We start from the raw sequence: 17,255 nt of genomic DNA, 5'->3' as shown, positions 1-17,255 counted from the left end.
CTAGTGCCCTGCACTAGCCTTTTGTTTCAATTTTCTTTTTATTCTTTGACATTCTGTCTCCGGATCCTGGGGTAACGCCAACAACCATACTTGCCAACCCTCCCGGATTTTCCGGGAGACTCCCGAAATTCAGCGCCTCTCCCGAAATTCAGTGGCGCTGGAGGCCATGCCCCCTCCAGCTCCATGCGGACCTGAGTGGGGACAGCCTGTTTTCACGTCCGCTTTCCCGCTATATAAACAGCTTGCCTGCCCAATCACGTTACAACATCTACGGATTTTAATAAAAAACTGCACACACAAAGAGACGAAGCAGAAGAACGAGGAAGTTACAGCCCTGGCGACGCCGTCTGTAATAGAGTGATTCTATGTTGTCTGTTGCCATCTCCTGGTGAATGTTAGCTATAGCTTTATGAGGTTGCTTTTTGAATGGCCAACGATTTACGTGGTGTTGCGCACCTGGCGGAAAGTGACTCTCGCCAGTACGCAAATGGCAGAACAAAGATTACTGAAATAGTGAAAGGTAAGTGTTGTTGTTGTTTTTTTCGTAACCAGCAAGCACAGTACAGTTGGTAGAACAACTGTGTTGTTATTACTGTGTATTTGATAGGTGCCGTCTGAAATTCAACTATTTCTATTATGTATATATATAATGAAATATATATGTATATATATATATATATATATATATATATATATATATATATATATAGATATGAAATATATATGAAATACTCGGGTTGGTAAATTATACTCCTCCCCTCTTAACCACCCCCCCACCTTCTGAAATCGGCGGTCTCAAGGTTGGCAAGTATGCCAACAACCACCATACGGCCCTGTGACAATGTTGATATTAGTAATAAATAAAATGCAAAACATTGTCTTGAAATATTTTAATCGTAGTATCGAATCAGTATCAAAATCATAAGAATCTTTAGGTATTGGCTACTGAGATTCTGGTATTGTGACAATCCGGACACGGAATACTCTAAAGTATATTGATAGAGTGTCCGCCTTGAGATTGGTAAGTTGTGAGTTCAAACCTCGGCCGAGTCATACCAAGGACTATAAACATGGGAGCCATTACCTCCCTGTTTGACACTCAGCATCAAGGGTTGGAATAGGGGGTTAAATCACCAAAATTATTCCCGAGCTCGGCCACCGCTGCTGCTCACTGCTCCCCTCACCTCCCAGGGGGTGGAACAGGGTCAAACGCCGAGGGTAATTTCACTACACATAGTGTATGTGCGACTATCAGTAGTACTTTAACTTTAACTTTAATATCCAATTTAACTTTCTGAAGTATGCCAAAATGTGTATAGTGTATGCATGCTGGAAATTGAATCCCAGCAATATCTGATATTTTTATGTGCAGCGGATCTCCAAGCTGGAAAGAGAGTTGTTGGCGTTGGTCATCGACATTCAAACTGAAGCTGATGCGAAAGAATCAATGAGAAGGTCAGAATTGGAGGAAGCTCGCAGGATCAGGTAGGGTGAAACACCATTTGGTATGGTCACTACCCGTGCCTACTTCTGTGCCCTGCCGTGTATGTCCTGCTTGATTCAGGGCTGAGATGCTGCAGAAAGAAGCCAAGTTCAGCCAGGAGAAGTTCGAGGAGATCTCTGGCAGGTGGTCGCTGGCTGAGCAGACTGAGATCCCTCAGGTCTTGCAAGAAACCTTGACCTGGCAACAGTTGTTATGTGCAGAGGTCATTGAGGACAAGAAGAAAGTCATCAAAGATCTGCAGCAGGTCATTGAAACATAGACGGAGCCAGAAACTCGTAAAATCACATGTGGTGCTCCTCAAAGATCTATTTAAGGTTCTATTCTTTTAAATATGCACATGCTTACATTAGACATTATCATCAGGGGGCATGGAATTGATACAAGATCAATTTGATCAATTTTTAATAACCCTCTGGGAACTGGCGTCCACGTATGTGGACATCACATTTTTGGTTGTGTATACCAGTGCTTTTCACACACTATGCTAAGGCCATGAGATACAGTCTGGTGTGCCAATGGAGATTATCTAATTTCACCTATTTGTGTTAAAAATATTTTTTGCAAACCAGTAATTATAGTCTGCAAATTATGTGTTGTTGTTGAGTGTCGGTGCTGTCTAGAGCTCGGCAGAGAAACCTTGTAATACTCTTCCATATCAATAGGTGGCAGCCGGTATCTAATTAGTAGCTGCTTTGTAGATGTCGGACACAGCGGGAGGTAGCGTGAAGGTAAAAAAACTATTTAATGCTTAAACCAAAAATAAACAAAATGTCAGTGCCCCTAAGAAAATGCATTGAAGCGTAGGGAAGGTTATGCAGGATGAAATTAAAACTGAACTGGCTACAAAGTAAACAAAAACACAATGCTGGACGACAGCAAAGACTTACTGTGGAGCAAACCCCCTGTCCACAATATACATCTGAGAATGACATTACAATCAACAATGTCCCAACAAAGAATGATAAAAACAACTGAAATATTCTTGATTGCTAAAATGAAGTAGATGCGGGAAATATCGCTCAAAGGAAGACATGAAACTGCTACAGGAAAATACCAAAAGAGAGAAAAAGCCACCAAAATAGGAGCGCAAGACAAGAATTAAAACATCACACACAGGAAAACGGCAAAAATATCCAACTAAGTCACAGAGTGATGTGACAGTTGGTGACAGTACACCTACTTAGTCATATCCAACAATTGCGACAACAACTTTTTACTGTCAACGATTTTTAGTGATTTCTGCTGGTGATGTGCCACTAAATTTTTTTTAAAGCAAAAAATGAGCCTTGGCTCAAAAAAGGTTGAAAAACATTGGTGTATACCAAAATGATTTTCTGTACAACAGTGTTTTTCAACCACTGTGCTGCGGCATACTAGTGTGCCTTGAGATACTGTGGGAGTTTATCTAATTTCACCTATTTGGGGTAAAAAAAATTTTGCAAAACAAGTATTTATAGTCTGCAATTACTGTGCCGTTGTTGAGTGTCGTTGTCTAGAGCTTGGCAGAGTAACAATGTTATGCTTTTCCGTGTCCGTAGATGGTAGCCGGTAGCTAATTGCTTTGTAGATGTCAGAAAATGGTATGTCGTGATCCCAATATGCAGACAACAGTGGAAGGCAGTATGCAGATGAAAAGGTATATAATGCTAAAACGAAAAATAAACAAAAGTTGAGTGCACCTAAGAAAAGGCATTGAAGCTTAAGAAACAAAAATAGAAACTGAACTGGCTAAAAATTAACCAAAAACAGAATGCTGGACGACGGCAAGGACTTACTGTGGAGCAAAGACAGCGTCCACAATGTACATCTGAACGTGACATGACAGTCAACAATGTCCCCACAAAGAAAAAGAAAAATATTCTTGATTGCTAAAACAAAGTAAATGCGGAAAATAGCGCTGAAAGGAAGACATGAAACAGGAAAACACAAAAAAAAAAAGAGAAAAAGCCACCAAAATAGGAGCGCAAAAGCAAACAATAAAACACTACACACAGGAAAACAGCCAAAAACTCAACATAAGTCACGGCGTGAAGTGGCAGGTGGTGACAGTACACCTACTTTGAGACAAGAGCTATAGTAATGCATGGTTGGTTAAGGTTTAAATTAATATCCAACGACTTTTTCCTGTCAACTGAGTTTTGTTTTTTTATGATTTCTGCTTGTGATGTGCCTCCGGATTTTTTCAACGCAAAACATGTGCCTCAGCTCAAAAAAGTTTGAAAAACACTGCTGTAAAAGACCCTGGTTTCCACTTACAAGAACATTACACTGCCAATTAGTGGTGTAGAATGAGTATACCAGATCACATGGTAGATCTAAGATGACTTAAAAACATCCAAAAGTTCAGGTGGCAACTTTCAACTTTTATTTAATTTTTTTCATGTGGTTCCAAAGAACCTAAATAGCCAAGATGAATCAAAATTGCACACCATATAAGGGTTTGTGTCTACACTGCATTTTGCCACTAGAGTAGAATAACAACTTGCCTCTATTTTGACGCTATTATCATATATAACTGAAGAATGATACTTAAAGACTTCTATAGTTTGTGAATCAATAGATATGATCGAAATAGTATCAATCTCACAGAGATCCCCGAGCCATTTTTAGAAATAACGAGGAAGCCAGTCTCGTGATCGCGTGACGTTGAGGTAGGAACCACATATACCTTCATCACCAACAACAATGCAAATCATGCAGACTTTCTTGATCCATAAACTTATATTGTTGATCCTGAACATAAGGAGGATGAGCTGCAAGTTTTAGAAACCCTGCTAAACAGACCCAGCTTTAGTGAAACTCTGAGCATAATGTAGAAGTACTGCTAAGCACTAAACAAGAACTACAAACATAATAAAGCAATCACTTACTGTACAATTTCTGCTCTCATTTTGATGAAGACTGATAGGATGTTCATATTTTCCCATTTTAATGAAGAATTAATCATAATGCACACGGAAGGTTAACGAGGTAAAGACTCCCTGTCTTCGGTTGAGTGTTTTTCACCCAGTATGAATTAAAAATAACATATAAGCAACTTCTAGACTTAAAGCTAGTTCCCCCTGTTATACAGATTAGAGGCATGATTCATAATCTAGAATAATTTTTGATGAACGGAAACGCTATGATGCGGGAGCAGCAGGACATCGATGCCGGCTCACAGTAAAGCAACATAGGGCTTCTTAGCTCTGTGCTATCAATCTCAATAAAGAAATAATTTGTCTGCGTTAGAGCTTATAATAACTACATCGCTAATATTTGGTTAATATTCAGGTCACGCTATGTATATAGAGTATTGTTGGGTGGTATTGAAGGGTTTTTAGAGAGTTTTGTAGGCAAAATACAGAGCCTCCATTGACTACATTGTTAGTGGTCTTTTTATGTATTTATTTATTTATTACTTTAATTCAGAAAAATAGAAACATATGTGTTCATGTCTTATTCAGAGATTGTGAATGATGAACAGCACATCTCTCTCTAATGTTTGCGTATTTCCAGTATGACTGATCTAATATTATGGTCAGAGTGCAGAAGCGTTCCCATTGTGATGATTGGATATGGTTCAGTGGATACAATGAAACATAATTAAGTATATAAATTCAACTTGTTGTTCGACTGTACTGGTACTTGAAATCCTGGTTGACAGAAAACTTTTTACAACTTAACCAGGACAGACCTGAAGCTTTCGAGTCTGAGCTCAGTTTTAGTCCACATGTTGGAAAATATAGCCACAGGAGTCAGGCGCACATTACACCGGTTTTGAAATCATTGCATTGGCTTCCGAAGCTCCCTTGGCACACGTCTCCTAATTTTGGCTGTCTTCGACTAAAGTTTTTCATAGACAACGCAGATTTGTTGGATTTTGCCCACCACTGACGAGCATACTTGCCAACCCTCCCGATTTTTTTCTGGAGACTCACGAATTTCAGTGCCCCTCCCGAAAATCTCCCGGGGACACCATTCTACCGATTTTCACCCGGACAACAATATTGAGGGCGTGCAGTGAGGGCACTGCCTTTAGCGTCCTCTACAACCTGTCGTCACGTCCGCTTTTACTCCATACAAACAGCGTGCCGGCCCAGTCACATGTTATATGCGGCTTCTACAGACACACATAAGTGACTGCAAGACGTACTTGATCATCAGCCATACAGGTCACACTGAGGGTGGCCGTAAAAACAACTTTAACACTGTTACAAATATGCACCACACTGTGAACCCACACCAAACAAGAATGACAAACACATTTTGGGAGAACATATGCACCGTAACACTACATAAACACAACAGATCAAATACTCAGAATCCCTTGCAGCCCTAACTCTTCCAGAATGCTACAATATACAAACCCCTATTTTTTACTCCAATTTATCTTTATTCTTAAACATAGCTTTTAATCTTTGAAAGTGATTTATTATTTTTACTCTACTTTCAAGCGTTCCTAGGAGGGGGCTCTCTGCACCAGGAAGTGATTTATTATTTTTACTCTACTTTCAAGCGTTCCTAGGAGGGGGCTCTCTGCACCAGGAAGTGATTTATTATTTTTACTCTACTTTCAAGCGTTCCTAGGAGGGGGCTCTCTGCACCACGGATTTTTATCAGCCATGGGTGCTTTGTGTCAGAACATTGGTGGCTGTGATCTGGTGAAATCCTGATGTAGATGGCTCTTAGGATAGTGTTTCCTCACCTGGGTCCTCTGTACTCAGACATGCTTCCGTCGGTGTGTGTTTGTGTATATCTGGTGATGGGTGAATGAAGGGATTTCGGTCGTCCAATCTGCGAGGCTCACTCACTCCGTCATCCTTTAACCGGGCAGGAGTTGAAGAGTGAAGATGATCGCTACGTGAAGGACTTGAGGAAGCAGGCGGAGGAGATGGACACGATGACCAAGCGCTCAGAGAAGCTCATCAGTACGCTGACACAGGCCTACAGGGAAGAACTAGCCCAGATTGAGGTAGGTCCACCTGTCTGTGAAGGAGAGTTGTAGGGAGTGCATGAAGCCGCATGGAGGCCATTCACCAGGGTTATTCAACTAAATTGTTTTTGGGGGCCACCATACTTGCCAACCTTCCTGGATTTTCCGGAGACTCCCGAAATTCAGCGCCTCTCCCGAAAACCTCCCGGGACAAATTTTCTCTCGAAAATCTCCCGAAATTCAGGCGGAGCTGGAGGCCACGCCCCCTCGAGCTCCAAGCGGACCTGAGTGACGTGTCGACAGTCTGTTTTCACGTCCGCTTTCCCACAGTATAAACAGCGTGTCTGCCCAATGACGTTATAACTGTAGAATGATCAAGGGCGAGTTCTTGGTTTCTTATGTGGGTTTATTGTTAGGCAGTTTCATTAAAGTCCTCCCAGCTCGGTAATAACACACAACAACAGCAGTCATATTTTCATCTACCGTAAAGCAGTTCGTCCGCCGTAGGCTCCAATGTTGTGAACTTGTGACACTCTTAAACAGGACAATACTGCCATCTACTGTACATAGAATAGAATAGAATGTAGAATAGAATGTACTTTATTATATTCAGCACCACAGTTTGATCACAATAAACAATAATAATGATAATAAATAATATAATATATATAATATATATATATAATATATTCTATATGAATAATATAAATATATTCTACATATTTTCTACATTTAAGTGCAGTCAAGGAACATACGCATTATACAGTCTGATGGCTGTCGGTATGAAAGACCTCCTGTGTCGTTCCGTGTTACATTTTGGGAGTCTGAGCCTTCCACTGAAGTAGTGCAGTGGGAGAGTGGCCGTGCGCAACCCGAGGGTCCCTGGTTCAATCCCCACCTAGTACCAACCTCGTCACGTCCGTTGTGTCCTGAGCAAGACACTTCCCCCTTGCTCCTGATGGGTGCTGGTTAGCGCCTTGCATGGCAGCTCCCTCCATCAGTGTGTGAATGTGTGTGTGAATGGGTAAATGTGGAAGTAGTGTCAAAGCGCTTTGAGTACCTTGAAGGTAGAAAAGCGCTATACAAGTACAACCTATTTACCATTCATCATTTATCCACTGAACGTGCTCATTCTCTCCGCAAGGTCCGAGTGTAGTGGGTGGGAGGTGTTGTCCATAATGGCTACGAGTTTTGCTAGACTTCTTCTCTGCCAGAGAGTTAAGCTGTGGTTAGAAAAATAGTGACAGAGAATAGAACAAAGATGGACATTTCAACCCTTAACTCAACAATGAGTAGATGAGTGTTATGTGTGTGTATGTGTAAATAAATGAACACTGAAATTCAAGTATTTCTTTTATATATATATCAAATATTTGACTCTTAACCACGCCCCCAACCACGCCCCGTGCTCCATCCCCGACCACGCCCCCACCCCACCTCCTGAAATCGGATGTCTCAAGGTTGGCAAGAATGGAGGCCACACATTTCCAGAAAGCTAATGACCAGGTGACCGGAACTTCTCTTTTTACTATTAGCCTTATTTTGTATCTTCCGGAGAACCAGCGTCCTCTACAGCAGTGGTTCTCAACCTTTTTTCAGTAATGTACCCCCGTGAACATTTTATTAATTCCAGTACCCCCTAATCAGAGCAAAGCATTTTTGGTTGAAAAAAAGAGATAAAGAAGTAAAATACAGCACCATGTCATCAGTTTCTGATTTATTAAATTGAATAACAGTGCAAAATATGCTCATTTTTAGTGGTCTTTCTTGAACTATTTGGTAAAAAAGATATAAAAAGAACTAAAAACTTGTTGAAAAGTAAACAAGTGATTCAATTATAAATACAGATTTCTACACATAGAAGTAATCATCAACTTAAAGTGCCCTATTTGGGGATTGTAATAAAGATCCATCTGCATTCATGAACTTAATTCCAAACATTTGTTCACAAAAAAACAAATCTTTATCGTCGATATTTATGGAACATGTCCACAAAAAAAATCTAGCTGTCAACACTGAATATTGCATTGTTGTATTCCCCCCCCCCCACAATTTATAAACTTAAATTCATATTTTGTTGAAGTATTATTCAATAAATATATTCATAAAGGATTTTTGAATTGTTCCTATTTTTAGAATATTAAAAAAAAACCTCACGTACCCCTTGGCATACCTTCAAGTACCCCCAGGGGTACACATACCCCCATTTGAGAACCACTGCTCTACAGTATACATTTGTTTTTAGTCTATTTATTTTGTCAGAGTCACAGTTTTTAAAGACCTTTTGCAAAAAAGCTCGTCAAATATCATCTCCATGACAGCACCAGTGATGGGCAAGCTACTTGGAAAATGTAAGCTAAGCTACAAGTTACTCTCAAATAAATGTTGCCAAGCCACATGGGAGGCTATCCCCAGGGAGTTGTAGCAAGATACACGACAAGCTACACGGCAGAAGTAGCTTGCTACATCACAGCTACATTTAACGGCACATGTATAATGTTAATGTTAATGTACCAGAGAGTGTACAAATGGAACTAATGAGGATCCATTACTATTAACTATCTGTCATTTAGCTGGGGATGCCCTACAACTACCTCTAGTTCCACACCCCACTGTATTTATTTATTTAGCTGGTCTTTACGTTGGCCCTTCCCTATAATGTTATTCATTTGGTCTATATACAAACACAATAAAAAACATTAAAAGCAAAACACTAAAACATTAAAAAACAAAACAATAAAACATTTTTTAAAAAAAACATAAAGCCCAAATGTCAGTTTCTAACATACAAACATGTAAACAGGGCCTTAAAGAGGTTAGAGATGCGCGGTTTGCGATCTCATCCGCGGAGTCCGCGGATAAACCGCGGGTCGGGCGGTTGACATGACGAAAAAATAGATTTTAGTTAGATTCGGGCGGGTGGCGGTTGAACCATCCGGAAATATTTGATATGCATGGTTCTGGGATCTGTTTCCTTTACCACTCAAAGGGCCATTTAAGACCTGTGTCATAAAGCGAAGAAGACAATAAGAGACGCTATTATTCTCCTGAATGACTGCCGGCAGTCACCCAGATAATAAATATTAGGGCGTGCTTTGAAGCCATTGGTTTTGTCGCCCACTACAACATGTACAATCTGCTTGTCAGTCCAGCAACATATTGTGTGTGGCTTCCGCAGCAAAACGCACACGACTGCAAGGCATACTGGGTGACACAGAGTACACTAATGGTTGTGATATAAACAATTTTAACACTCTTAGTAGTATGCGCCACGCTGTGAAGCCACACCAGTTAAGAACGACAAACACATTTTGGGAGAACATCCTCACAGTAACACAACATAAACGCAACACAACAAATACCCATAATCCTTTGTATTCATGACACATCCTGACTATTTTATACACCCCGCTAGCAGCAAACCCTGCCCCCCCTCCCCCCCCTCCTTCTCCCCCCCCTGTCGGTAAGGTGGGCGGGGTTGGGAGCGCGGGGGTGTAAAATATATTCAGGAAGTGTCACGGAAACAAAGGATTATGGGAATTTGTTGTGTTGCGTTTATGTTGTGTTACTGTGAGGATGTTCTCCCGTAATGTGTTTGTCAATCTTTTTGGGTGTGGCTTCACAGCGTGGCGCATATTAGTAAGTGTTAAAGTTGTTTATATCACAACCATCAGTGGACTCTGTATCACCCAGTATGCCTTTCAATCTTGTAGATGTGATTGCGGAAGCTACCCACCACATGTTGCCGGACCAACAATCAGTTCGTACATGTTGTTTAAGGTGTCTAAGGCAATGGCTTCACAGCACACCCTCATTCTTGTAATCAGGATGAATGCTATTGGATATTCGCGGGAACGTTACTGGCTCCAAATGTCATCATTACTCTGTGAGACAGGTTTAAATAGCTCTGTGAGTGGTAAAGGTGGACAACCCCTTATGTATTTCAGCGGGCGGTTGGGGGGTGGGTACGGTCCTGATAAAATGTCGGTGCGGGTGGATGACGACTTTGGTGATGCGGATGCGGATGATATAATTGCCTATCTGCGCATCTCTTAAAGAGGTGCTTTGAGGAATGCCTCAATTATGTAAACTACAAGTCTGGACCGCAGAATGAAGACTATGATTACAAATTATATTAAATAAGTTTGGCCCCATGGCAAGAAGGTAAAAGAACCTTGCTTTATACAACAGAATCACGCTTGGGTTTTAAGGAATTTGCTGAAAAATGTTTGTCTCCCAAGTTTTGAACTGTAATGGTGTCATTTATTCCCTGGCCGGATTTGGCCCCTCGGCTGCCAGTTGAATATCCCTGCTATACTGAGCCACAGGATTAGTCGTCCGCATTCGGCTTTCATTGGACCTTCTCACTTTATTGTGTTCCAAACGTACAAAGTTTGTACGTGTCCTGAATGAAGTGACCAAAGATTTCACTTTCCAGTACTTGGAATGCATGAGACGACTGATTTAGCATTGTTAAAGCTGAAAGTGGTCTTGTTCATTTTTTAGCTTCACAGGCTGCCCGTATGTCACTAATGGCTTCTGCTTTCTAGAGCGTGTACCAGCAGGAACACGAGGTCTTGCTGACAAAAGAGTGCAGCGAATGGGAGCACTGCGTCAAGGAACTGTGGGACAAACAGGTCAAGAGCGCCGCAAAGAAAGAAAACCCCACAATGCTAAGTTTTAACACGCGCCTTTCAACCATTGTGCCTGGATAACAGCAAGCCAGGCTGACGGAGAGGAGGCGGACCGTGGAGGAGTACGAAGCGAAAATACACAACCTGATGATGGATCCCGAACACAAGTGCGACGCCATGAGGGCAGAACACGATGCAAAGTTTCAGGTATGAACAAAGCGTCCTCGGGAAAATGGAAAGAAAGAGTAGTCGCATAATAAGAATTGCATGAAAGTGAGTTTACCTTAAAGGCCTACTAAAATGAGATTTTCTTATTTAAACGGGGATAGCAGGTCCATTCTATGTGTCATACTTGATCATTTTGCGATATTGCCATATTTTTGCTGAAAGGATTTAGTAGAGAACATCCCCAATAAAGTTTGCAACTTTCGGTAGCTAACAGAAAAGCCCTGCCTTTACCGGAAGTCGCAGACTATGACGATGGCTCCTCACATCCTCACATTGTTTTTAATGGGAGCCTCCAACAAAAATAACTATTCGGACCGAGAAAACGACAATTTCCCCATTAATTTGAGCGAGGATGAAAGATTTGTGTTTGAGGATATTGACAGCTACGGACTAGTAAAAAAAAAAAAAAACAAGTTAAAAAAAAAAAACGTGATTGCATTGGGACGGATTCAGATGTTTTTAGACACATTTACTAGGATAATTCTGGGAAATCCCTTATCTTTCTATTGTGTTGCTAGTGTTTTTGTGAATTTAACAGTACCTGATAGTCGCAAGGGTGTGTCCACGGGTGTATTGACGCCAGTGTCTCAGGGAAGTCAACGGCAGCTTTATGGACGGGGCAAGCTCAGCTGATCTCCGGTAAGAAGTGACTTTTTACCACAATTTTCTCACCGAAACCTGCTGGTTGACATTCGGTCGGGATTCATGTTCGCTTGACCACGCTCTGATCCATAGTAAAGTTTCACCTCCGGGAATTTTAAACAAGGAATCACCGTGTGTTTGTGTGGCTAAAGGTTAAAGCTTCCCAACTCCATCTTTCTACTTTGACTTCTCCAATATTAATTGAACAAATTGCAAAAGATTCAGCAACACACATGTCCAAAATACTGTGTAATTATGCCGTTAGAGCAGACGAGTTTTAGCTGTGTGTGTGCACAGCGCTCATATTTCCTAACAGTCGGTGACGTCACGCGACGTTTTCAAGAAGAAACTCCCGGGAAATTTAAAATTGCAACTTAGTTAACTAAAAAAGCCGTATTGGCTTGTGTTGAAATGTTAATATTTCATCATTGATATATAAACTATCAGACTGCGTAGTGGCTTGTAGTGGGTTTCAGTAGGCCTTTAAAATCCCTTCTTTAAGACATGAACCAACAGTCTAAGATCTTCTTGTCTTGGTGTTGTTCCACCATCCCAGCTGTAGTCACCAAATCTGTTTTCCAACATTCTCTTTGTATGTGAATTGAGAAACAATTGTGTGATGCGCATACTTGCCAACCCTACGGGATTTCCCGGGAGACTCCCGAAATTCAGCGCCTCTCCCGAAAACCTGTCAGGACAAATTTTCTCCCTAAAATCTCCTGAAATTCAGGCGGAGCTGAGTGAGGACAGCCTGTTTTCACGTCCGCTTTTCCACAATATACACAGCGTGTTTACCCAATGACGTTATAACTGTAGAATGATCGAGGGTGAGTTCTTGGTTTCTTATGTGGGTTTATTGTTAGGCAGTTTCATTAACATCCTCCCAGCGCGGTAACAACACACAACAACAGCAGTCACGATTTCGTCTACCGTTAAGCAGTTCGTCTGCCGTAAACAGCAATGTTGTGACACTCTTAAACAGGACAATACTGCCATCATACATGCACCACAACACCTCGAGGCAACACCTCCGGGCAACTCCATCCCTTTAGTAATAACCTCCCCCATTCACATCCCATCTCCCCGGATTGCAAATAACCTACTATAAATAATCTAATGTATTTCTAATGTATCTACTTGTTCTTATGCTATCTGAACTCACTATGTTCTCTGCTCGCTGTACATATCTTACTAAGTAAGACCTACACTATTGCAATGTCCATTTCTCTGTTGATGCAATTGTTGATGACTGAAGTACTGATATCAACCAAAGCTCCTCATCCTACCTCCCGGATTGTAAATAATGTAACTAATTTAATGTATATACTATGATGATTAACTTGTGTGATGACTGTATTATGCTGATAGTATATATTTGTACCATGGAAGGGTGAGTTCTTGGTTTCTTATGTGGGTTTATTGTTAGGCAGTTTCATTAACATCCTCCCAGCGCGGTAACAACACACAACAACAGCAGACATGTTTTCGTCTACTGTTAAGCAGTTCGTCTGCCGTAAACAGCAATGTTGTGACACTCTTAAACAGGACAATACTGCCATCATACATGCACCACAACACCTCGAGGCAACACCTCCAGGCAATTTCAACCCTTTACCAATACCCTCCCCCTATGTTCTCTGCTCGCTGTACATATCCTACTAAGTAAAACCTACAGTATTTCAATATGCATTTCTCTGTTGATGCAATTGTTGATGACTGAAGTACTGATGTCAACCAAAGCTCCACATCCCACCCCCCGGATTGTAAATATTGTAACTAATTTAATGTATATACTATGATGATTAACTTGTGTGACGACTGTATTATGCTGATAGTATCTATTTGTACCATGGAAGGGTGAGTTCTTGGTTTCTTATGTGGGTTTATTGTTAGGCAGTTTCATTAAAATCCTCCCAGCGCGGTAACAACACACAACAACAGCAGTCACGTTTTCGTCTACTGTTAAGCAGTTCGTCTGCCGTAAACAGCAATGTTGTGACACTCTTAAACAGGACAATACTGCCATCATATATGCACCACAACACCTCGAGGCAACACCTCCAGGCAACTTCAACCCTTTACTAATACCCTCCCCCATTCACGTCCCATCTCCCCGGATTGTAAATAACCTAATATAAATAATCTAATGTATTTCTAATGTATCTACTTGTTCTTATGCTATCTGAACTCACTATGTTCTCTGCTCGCTGTACATATCTTACTAAGTAAGACCTACACTATTTCAATGTCCATTTCTCTGTTGATGCAATTGTTGATGACTGAAGTACTGATATCAACCAAAGCTCCTCATCCTACCTCCCGGATTGTAAATAATGTAACTAATTTAATGTATATACTATGATGATTAACTTGTGTGATGACTGTATTATGCTGATAGTATATATTTGTACCATGGAAGGGTGAGTTCTTGGTTTCTTATGTGGGTTTATTGTTAGGCAGTTTCATTAATATCCTCCCAGCGCGGTAACAACACACAACAACAGCAGACATGTTTTCGTCTACTGTTAAGCAGTTCGTCTGCCGTAAACAGCAATGTTGTGACACTCTTAAACAGGACAATACTGCCATCATACATGCACCACAACACCTCGAGGCAACACCTCCAGGCAATTTCAACCCTTTACTAATACCCTCCCCCTATGTTCTCTGCTCGCTGTACATATCCTACTAAGTAAAACCTACAGTATTTCAATATGCATTTCTCTGTTGATGCAATCGTTGATGACTGAAGTACTGATGTCAACCAAAGCTCCACATTCCATCCCCCGGATTGTTAATATTGTAACTAATTTAATGTATATACTATGATGATTAACTTGTGTGACGACTGTATTATGCTGATAGTATCTATTTGTACCATGGAAGGGTGAGTTCTTGGTTTCTTATGTGGGTTTATTGTTAGGCAGTTTCATTAAAATCCTCCCAGCGCGGTAACAACACACAACAACAGCAGTCACGTTTTCGTCTACCGTTAAGCAGTTCGTCTGCCGTAAACAGCAATGTTGTGACACTCTTAAACAGGACAATACTGCCATCATATATGCACCACAACACCTCGAGGCAACACCTCCAGGCAACTTCAACCCTTTACTAATACCCTCCCCCATTCACGTCCCATCTCCCCGGATTGTAAATAGCCTAATATAAATAATCTAATGTATTTCTAATGTATCTACTTGTTCTTATGCTATCCGAACTCACTATGTTCTCTGCTCGCTGTACATATCCTACTAAGTAAGACCTACACTATTTCAATGTCCATTTCTCTGTTGATACAATTGTTGATGACTGAAGTACTGATATCAACCAAAGCTCCTCATCCCACCCCCTGGATTGTAAATAATTCAATGTATATACTATGATGATTAACTTGTGTGATGACTCTCTTATGCTGATAGTATATATTTGTACCATGAATTGAATAACGTGGACCCCGACTTAAACAAGTTAAAAAAACTTACCATTTAGTGGTCAACTGTACGGAATATGTACTGTACTGTGCAATTTACTAATAAAAGTTTCAATCAATCAATCAATGAATCAATCATGCATATGTGACAATAACATCTATTTAGAGAGTGCAGTGCTCAACTGTGCACACAACAGCTTTAAATATACTCCTCCCCTCTTAACCACGCCCCTCACACCGCCCTGACCACGCCCCCCACCTCCTGAAATCGGAGGTCTCAAGGTTGGCAAGTACGGTGATGCGACAAACACAAAAGTACAGATTTATTTCAGCACATAGTGATGAGCGCACAATGTTGTTCATAGCGATACTGTATATCAGAATCAGAATCAGAAGCACAAACTACGATTTTTTCTTGGTGCAATCGTGCAACATAAAACACATAACACAGAATAGGTAATAAAATGAGCTGTATATCCTGTTCTTAGTCATAAAGTCATTATACAGTACATACAAACACCAAAACCAGTGAAGTTGGCATGTTGTGTAAATGGTAAATAAAAACAGAATACAATGATTTGGGCCGCATAGTGGAGCAAGGGTTAGTGCATGTGCCCCACAATATGAATGTACTGAGTTGTCCTGAGTTCAGTCCCGAACTCGGGATATTTCTGTGTGGAGTTTGCATGTGCTCCCCATGACTGCGTGGGTTCCCTCCAGGTACTCCGGCTTCCTCCCACCGCCAAAAACATGCACCTGGGGATAGGTTGATTGGCCTTCCGCCCGAATGCAGCTGAGATAGACTCCAGCACCCCCCGCTACCCCGAATGGGACAAGCGGTAAAAAATGGATGGATGGATGGACAATGATTTGCAAATCCTTTTCAACCTATATTCAATTGAAGAGACTGCAAAGAGAAGATACTTGACGTTCAAACTGGAACGCGGTTATATTCTGCAAATATTAGTTCATTTGGAATTTGATGCCTGCAACAAGCTTCAGAAAAGCTGGCACAATTGGCAAAAAAGACTGAGAAAGTTGAGGAATGCTCATCAAATTATTTTAATACAAACTGCGCAGGCACTGCCAAACAGACAGGTTTCGAAAATGTCTTTGTCAGTGTGCCCTAGTGTGCGCCAAAGAATCCTAAGTATTTTATTGTTAAATATTCAAACACAGTGTTACTGTTCAAACTGTGTTTAAAGTTACAGTGGCCAAACATATTACATATACCGTACTTTGCGGACTGTAAATCAGGCGCACCTGGATTATAACCTAATGTAAGGAATACATTTGGTTGAGCTTACCCACCTTGAAGCTATTTCATTTGGTATGTGGTGTAATGATAAGTGTGACCAGTAGATGGCAGTCAAACATAAGAGATACGTGTAAGGTGCTAAAAATGATCCACAATGTCCAGTAGGAAGGCATTGTTATGAAGTGATGACACAGGTTATCATGCTGAGTCGCAGATGAGTGCCAGTCATTTTTACCTTGACTTTAGACTAGAGCGCAGCATTATAGGCCGTCCCACTTCATTTGTTTGTGCATTTTATTTTGTACATACTGTAAATACTGTAAGCGCATCCATATTGCTACACATTGAAACATGAAATATTTACACATATTCACAAATTATATACTGTATTTTCCGAACTATAAGGCGCAATTAAAATCTTTTTTTTTTCTTCACAAAACTCGACAGTGCGCCTTGTAATCCGGTGCCCCTAATTTAAAGAATACATTTGGTTGAGGTTACCGATGTCAAAGCAATTTTTTGTGGGACATGGTGTAATGATAAGTGTGACCAGTAGATGGCAGTCAGACATACGAGTTACGTGTCGGCTGCACTATGATGGCAGTCACACACAAGAGACACGTGTAGACTGCAGTATCACTCAA

At 40.9% G+C, this 17,255-nt stretch overlaps 1 protein-coding gene across 1 annotated transcript in view; it reads left to right on the top strand.

Moving 5' to 3' along the window:
• The window catches only part of drc1 (dynein regulatory complex subunit 1 homolog (Chlamydomonas)), a 57,242-nt gene that overhangs the window by 12,985 nt on the left and 27,002 nt on the right, over window positions 1–17,255 (top strand). Inside the window, exons 3-7 of the mRNA XM_061885633.1 lie at window positions 1,373–1,485; window positions 1,565–1,748; window positions 6,321–6,458; window positions 10,970–11,056; window positions 11,138–11,260. Coding sequence (XP_061741617.1) covers window positions 1,373–1,485; window positions 1,565–1,748; window positions 6,321–6,458; window positions 10,970–11,056; window positions 11,138–11,260 — 645 coding nt within the window. The remainder of the gene's footprint in view (window positions 1–1,372; window positions 1,486–1,564; window positions 1,749–6,320; window positions 6,459–10,969; window positions 11,057–11,137; window positions 11,261–17,255) is intronic.

Source organism: Nerophis ophidion, linkage group LG24, assembly GCF_033978795.1.
Source record: "Nerophis ophidion isolate RoL-2023_Sa linkage group LG24, RoL_Noph_v1.0, whole genome shotgun sequence".
NCBI classification, from domain to species: Eukaryota; Metazoa; Chordata; class Actinopteri; order Syngnathiformes; family Syngnathidae; genus Nerophis; species Nerophis ophidion.
The sequence above is the reverse complement of the archived record's forward strand: the minus strand, read 5'-3'. Positions and strand labels throughout refer to the sequence as shown.